The sequence below is a fragment of the Tachysurus fulvidraco genome, chromosome 23, assembly GCF_022655615.1.
Source record: "Tachysurus fulvidraco isolate hzauxx_2018 chromosome 23, HZAU_PFXX_2.0, whole genome shotgun sequence".
Lineage (NCBI taxonomy): Eukaryota > Metazoa > Chordata > Actinopteri > Siluriformes > Bagridae > Tachysurus > Tachysurus fulvidraco.
Window position 1 is genome coordinate 12,945,799 of NC_062540.1, and position 6,000 is coordinate 12,951,798.

Genomic DNA, 6,000 nt, shown 5'->3' on the forward strand with positions numbered 1-6,000 from the left:
ACTGCATGAAGTGTGCATACAATTGAAGTCAGTCCTGGCCAAATAATACAGGACTGAGACTGCACACTCCAGAGCTTTCCCACACTCTCCCCATTCACAACCTCAGCAATGAATAGACGTGTGCCTCATTAAATGCAGCAGATGTACCCACAGGAAATACTCTCAGACTTAGACATGTACAATTTTGGCATTTGGCAGACACTCTTCTCCAGTGTGAATTACAGACATCTCATTTATACAACTGAAAACATGAGGGTTACAGGCCTTGATACTCACCATATACTTTCTACAAATGTGTTCATTTTACTTGGTTGCTAACTTTGCAAACCGAAAATGACCATCTTTACTCAGATCATTTTTTGTGTATTTACCCAAATAGGTTGGATTTATATTACTGCCAATCATTTGGATCTGTATGATGACAACACTGAACTTTAATGGAACTGGATCCTACACAGAAGTGATTGATTAATTGTGCAGAATTTCTCATATTCTTTTCATTCTTTAAATCAGTATATATTTATAAACAGACATTTAACCACATTTGTTAAATATAAACTATGTGAGTGCCGCATGTCTTTGCATGTCATGGCACGTGCCTCAACCATGTAATATCAAGTGACAGAGCCATTTTTCAGTCAAGGTCTCCACGTTCCCATAAATCCTTTAGACACCTGCTGTCCAGAGATGGACTTATTGTTTCCTGAGCAATACACACTTCATTGAGCATGTGGTCAGTTCTCTGGTCTTTAGTCCCATCTGAGCTCTCTCATTGGCTGCAGACTGTGAGAACCTCCAGCAAACCCAGGACTCACACATTCATATGGAGATTAGAGAGTATAAATAGAGGAGGGAGTGAGAGAGAGCTCAGCACAGCTCAGATGTTCTCCTCACAGAGAGCAACAGAAGAAACACAGCCATGGCTCCTACAATCACTGCATCAATCATCAACTCCAACCACCTTATTCCACTTACTAATAGGGTAAATATACTAAACCATGATATTGTGTACAGTGTCATTTCTGATTTGAACAACATTTGAATAAAACTCTTGAACAGAGTTTTAACAAATCTTTCTGTTGTGTCTGTAGCTGAGAAAGCCGATAGTGGAGAAGATGCGTAGAGAACGTATCAACAGCAGCATCGAGAAGCTCAAGTCTCTGCTGGGTGGAGAATTCCTAAAGCAACAGCCAGATTCCAGACAGGAAAAAGCCGACATCCTGGAGATGACACTTTGTTTCCTGAGACAGCATCAGCAGCCACACAAGAGTTTGAGCTGATGAAGGTTACAGCAGGTGTGTGCAGGAAGCCACCAATTTCCTGTCATAGTGTCAAGTACACACATTGGCATTAACTTTGTTTTCTTAAATGTGTCCTAATATTTTAGTCCAATCTTACATGGACAGAATATGGCAAGTTTCTTTCATATTGGAAAAGCATGTGAAGATTTTTTTTTATTACTGTGCCTCAGAATTTCTATGCAGGAACTGCTGCATACTTCAGACTTTTTTTTTTTTACTTTGATTGTATAAGTAAAAGCTCATATTGAGTAAGTAAATACTGCATTTGCAGTAGGTTTACAAATGACATTTTTAATGTCGCATTGACATTAACGCTTTGTTATTAGTTTTGCATTTGCAAAATCTAAGTTGCTTTCATTGAAAGAAAACATACGTAGATGTTTCTAAATTTTTGAAACCACTCTATTTTCTTCCAATGCCAGAAGAATGATTATACTCATCAAGTTTTGAGTGCATTACTAAAACCCATGTTGGGTGTAAACTTTCTGCCACAGTGCCTTGTGGATTGTTTAACTGTTTGATTGTTTGGATTAAACTTTTAACTGAAAAAAGTAGTTCAAGCTTTTATTAGAAGTTATTTGCTTTCATGTACTGTATCATGTGAATGTGAATTTGCCAAAATAATGAAAATAAATTCTAATAGTACAATCAATATGGTCTTTGAATGATTATTTCCACCTGATTATATAAATAAAGATTAAATATTGAGCCACGAATTTTTTTTATATAAGAAACATTTTTTATTTAGAAAAGTGTTTCTTTGGTTACGAGTAAAGTCTGTAATTATTTTAAGCATGCTCGAAGAAGCATTTTCACTGCTGTCACTCTGTCACTTTTCACATGTAAACAATTGTTGGTTTCTTTTATTCTTTATAAGTTTACAATGACTTAAAATTTGTCATTTTAATTTTTAAGTTAGAGCAAGATGTAGATGTGGATAATTATCAACAGGCAAGTTATAATGTGCAGGAAGTTCAAATTTAAATTAAAATCCTTAAACAAACCATTTTGAGCTTTAAAATGCACTTGTCGCCGCTTGTGTTTTCTGATCTCTATTCATAGTTATAAAGGCAGTTATAGTTATAGGTGGTTATAGGTGTCATTGGTATTTAAGGTCATAAACATTTTACCATCATGAGATCTCAGACCACTTGTTCATGCTACAACTAATTTAAAATTCAGAATTATCAATTAAGGATACAATTAAAATAGTTATAAAAACAAACTTTGTCAAATAACAAAAGGGTCTGGGGAAAAAAGAAGAAACCAACATGGAGAACATGCTTTATTTAAACTAACCGTTTACTGTATAGCTCTCATGTAAGTACTGTAGTTGGGTAATATAAAATGCATATCTTAATACTGCCTAACTACTTAATCTCAATAGCATAATTGGTATTGCCACAATTGCAAGCAAATATAAAATGGACTGAGACTACTTTGAAAGGAAAAATGTGGATTGCAAACACAAAGCAACTGGACTGAGATCAGCTCTAGATGTGATGGAGTTCAGTTTGCTTGTTCATCTGTTATGTTTATACAGGCACAAAAATACACAGTTATTAATCCTTAATCGAAATGCAAAAAATAAACTGTAAACATGTTATGTGATGTTTAAAGATGTTTCTCCACAGTCAAAATCTCTATTTGGTACACATTTTATACCAGATCCCCTTCCTGACAAAGTCCTCCCCAATTTTCCAAGTTTGTGACTGACATTGAAAGGGGAATTTTCTTGTGGCACCGAAGCCTAACCACTTGTTCTACAGAGACCCAAGAAAGAATTAAATGAATCATTCACAGTGAGACTCCGTCCATGGTGTATCCTGCCTCGATGCCCGATGACGCCTGAGATAGGCACAGGCTCCCTGTGACCCGAGAAGTTCGGACAAGCGGTAGAAAATGAATGAATGAATGAATGAATGAATGAATTCACAGTGAGCATATTGATTGTCAACCATCTGACAGTTTATTTTCAGGAATTTTTTGTTGTAAGAATGATTTTGTGCACTCACAAATAAAGTAACACATCATCCAAGACCTTCACAGAAGGCAAACTCAGGACCTTTCCAGTCTGGAAAAATTGACATCTGACATTCTTCTGACAAGAATTTAATATAAGAGCTAATGTAGCTGGATTAGTTATATTTTCAAGAATGAAAAAAGGTGTTTTGAAAATCATAAATGCTTACAGTCACAATGTTCCAGCTGCATGGCACTGGAGTGGAAAGAACTGGTTTAAAAATATCACAGATATTGTACACTTAACTGTTTCTAATAGATCTGAATAACAGATGAAATAAACTAAACTAGACTAAAATCATTTGACACGATCTAAGTAGAGAATTCTTATACATTAAGAGTTTGTATAAAAAGCATTAACAAGGGGTTTCTTAAACCGAAACAAAATATTTTAGGATATGTTCTTCTTAGGATATGCATACTTAGAATGTGCAATTTTTTCAAGTTTCACAAAACATAGTGATGTAAACATCTACACATGCTTTCCAATAAGGAAAGCAACTTGCCATATTTTGTCCACAGAAATTAGACAAAATATTCATACACATTTAGGAAAATCATAGTTAATGCCAATGTGACATTTGTAAGCTAGTTTCCTAATGGTAAAGTGTCCATGTGGCTCTACCAGGGTCTCCAGAGACCACTGCAGACTGGAGTCTCCTCTTTGCTGCTGATCTGGCAGGATGGAGAGCTGAGCTGAGGAACGACACTTCTGCTCTTCTCCATGGAAGGCTGCATGGTGAGGAAGTGTCTCAGCAGTCTTCTCTGGGACTGAGTGTGTACTTGACACTGAGACAGGAAGTTGATGGCCTCCTGCACACACCTTCTGTAGCCTTCATCAGCTACAGTGGAGCAGCTCGACTCCTTGTGTGGCTGCTGCTGCTGTCTCAGGAAACAAAGTGTCATCTCCAGGATGTCGGCTTTCTCCTGTCTGGAATCTGGCTGTTGCTTTAAGAATTCTCCATCCAGCAGAGACTTGAGCTTCTCGATGCTGCTGTTGATACGTTCTCTACGCATCTTCTCCACTATCGGCTTTCTCAGCTACAGACACAACAAAAAGATTTGTTAAAACTCTGTTCGACCAAATAAATATTCAAATGTTGTTCAAATCAGAAATGACACTGTACACAATATCATGGTTTAGTATATTTACCTTATTAGTAAGTGGAATAAGGTGGTTGGAGTTGATGATTGATGCAGTGATTGTAGGAGCCATGGCTGTGTTTCTTCTGTTGCTCTCTGTGAGGAGAACATCTGAGCTGTGCTGAGCTCTCTCTCACTCCCTCCTCTATTTATACTCTCTATTCTCCATATGAATGTGTGAGTCCTGGGTTTGCTGGAGGTTCTCACAGTCTGCAGCCAATGAGAGAGCTCGGATGGGACTAAGGAACAGCAAGCTGCCACATGCTCAATAATTACTTAGAAAACAATGAATCTTTCTTAAGAGAGCAGGTGAAGGGTCTTAAGAAGATGGTAATAAAGCACGCAGTGGTTTTGATTGTGGGAAACCAGTGATCTTGCAGGATTTTTAAATTGCTTGCATTCAATTATGAATTCTTACATTAAAAAAATTGACTAAAATTGAGACAGATGTACTAAAATATAGTCTGTCTGTCTATCTATCTATCTATCTATCTATCTATCTATCTATCTATCTATCTATCTATCTATCTATCTATCTATCTATTCCATAATATTTTACATTTATATGTATATGTATATATTATATATATGTATATATATATATATATATTAATAATATGTACATTTTCTTGTATAAGATTTTTTTTTTTACTTTTACTTTTCAGTTCCTTCAAATGTATTACGACTTTGAAAACTTTCCCTCTTTCAGCACAACCAGACTTTTTGAAACCCATCGGCCTCCTAAAGACACACAGCTGTCTGGCCTGCTGTCTACCCCTCGTTCATATGCTCCTCTTTCAGCAGCGGGAACGTGGGAGCGGTGCTGCAACACGACTTCCCACACTTCTAGATTCATGACATTGAAACTGAACACAAAGAAAGTGTGGCCCACTAGACAAAGCTAAATGGAAAGCCCCCCCATTCCAGACCTCCAGGCCAGCCATCTGGAGTGGTTTCTTCAGTTATTACCCACAGACTACACAATCTGCACTCAGTGTGAGGGACTCAGATATCTTTAAACAGTTATATATTCTATAACAGCTACCTTGACGGTGGTAAAAAAAAAAAAAAAATCTTTTAAACATTTGTAATGTCATTAAAAGCACATGGTTTCAGATCAGTCACCTGTGATCATTTTTTCATTACGCTTTATATTTCTTGATCCTTGCAGCTCACTTTAACTTTGGACAAATGTTTGACTCGCTGAGATCTTTTCCCACAGCACATCACTGACAACATGAATTACCTCAGTGTTTCACAACACTAAGAGCTGCTTTGCCAACAATGACTTTAACTCTTGATTGACACCAAGGAATAAAAAAATATCTCCTCCCACCTACATATTAATTCTTAGCTATTGTGCACCAATTATTCCAAGCAATTCATCCTTGCACCAGTTTCTCCTTTATGCTTGCTGATTGGCGCAAAAGTGTGAGAACTTGCATCTCATTAAATGTTATTGGTTTTGTATAAATACTGGTTCAAAACAGCCAAGAGTCATTCTTCTCTACATCACCACCTCACTCTTGAACAC

At 36.8% G+C, this 6,000-nt stretch overlaps 2 protein-coding genes across 2 annotated transcripts; one reads left to right on the forward strand and one right to left on the reverse strand.

Moving 5' to 3' along the window:
• Nucleotides 1–759: 759 nt before the first annotated feature.
• LOC113658333 (transcription factor HES-5-like) lies at nt 760–1,912 on the forward strand. The gene is given in 3 exon segments (XM_027170700.2): nt 760–982; nt 1,092–1,276; nt 1,278–1,912. Coding segments are annotated over 3 exon segments (300 nt in total). The 5' UTR covers nt 760–919; the 3' UTR covers nt 1,330–1,912.
• Nucleotides 1,913–3,247: 1,335 nt separating this feature from the next.
• On the reverse strand, nt 3,248–4,617 carry LOC113658312 (transcription factor HES-5-like). The gene is made up of 2 exons (XM_027170671.2): nt 4,477–4,617; nt 3,248–4,364 (listed from the first exon to the last, which is right to left on the reverse strand). The coding sequence occupies exons 1-2, from the start codon at nt 4,537–4,539 to the stop codon at nt 3,945–3,947; spliced, it is 483 nt and encodes a 160-aa protein (XP_027026472.1). The 5' UTR covers nt 4,540–4,617; the 3' UTR covers nt 3,248–3,944.
• Between the last annotated feature and the right edge of the window lie 1,383 nt (nt 4,618–6,000).

Coding starts and splice junctions, on each gene's coding strand:
- LOC113658312 (XM_027170671.2), bottom strand. CDS start 4,539: ATGGCTCCTACAATCACTGCATCAATCATCAACTCCAACCACCTTATT. Junction 4,365..4,476: donor TTATTCCACTTACTAATAAG/GTAAATATACTA, acceptor TTGTGTCTGTAG/CTGAGAAAGCCGATAGTGGA.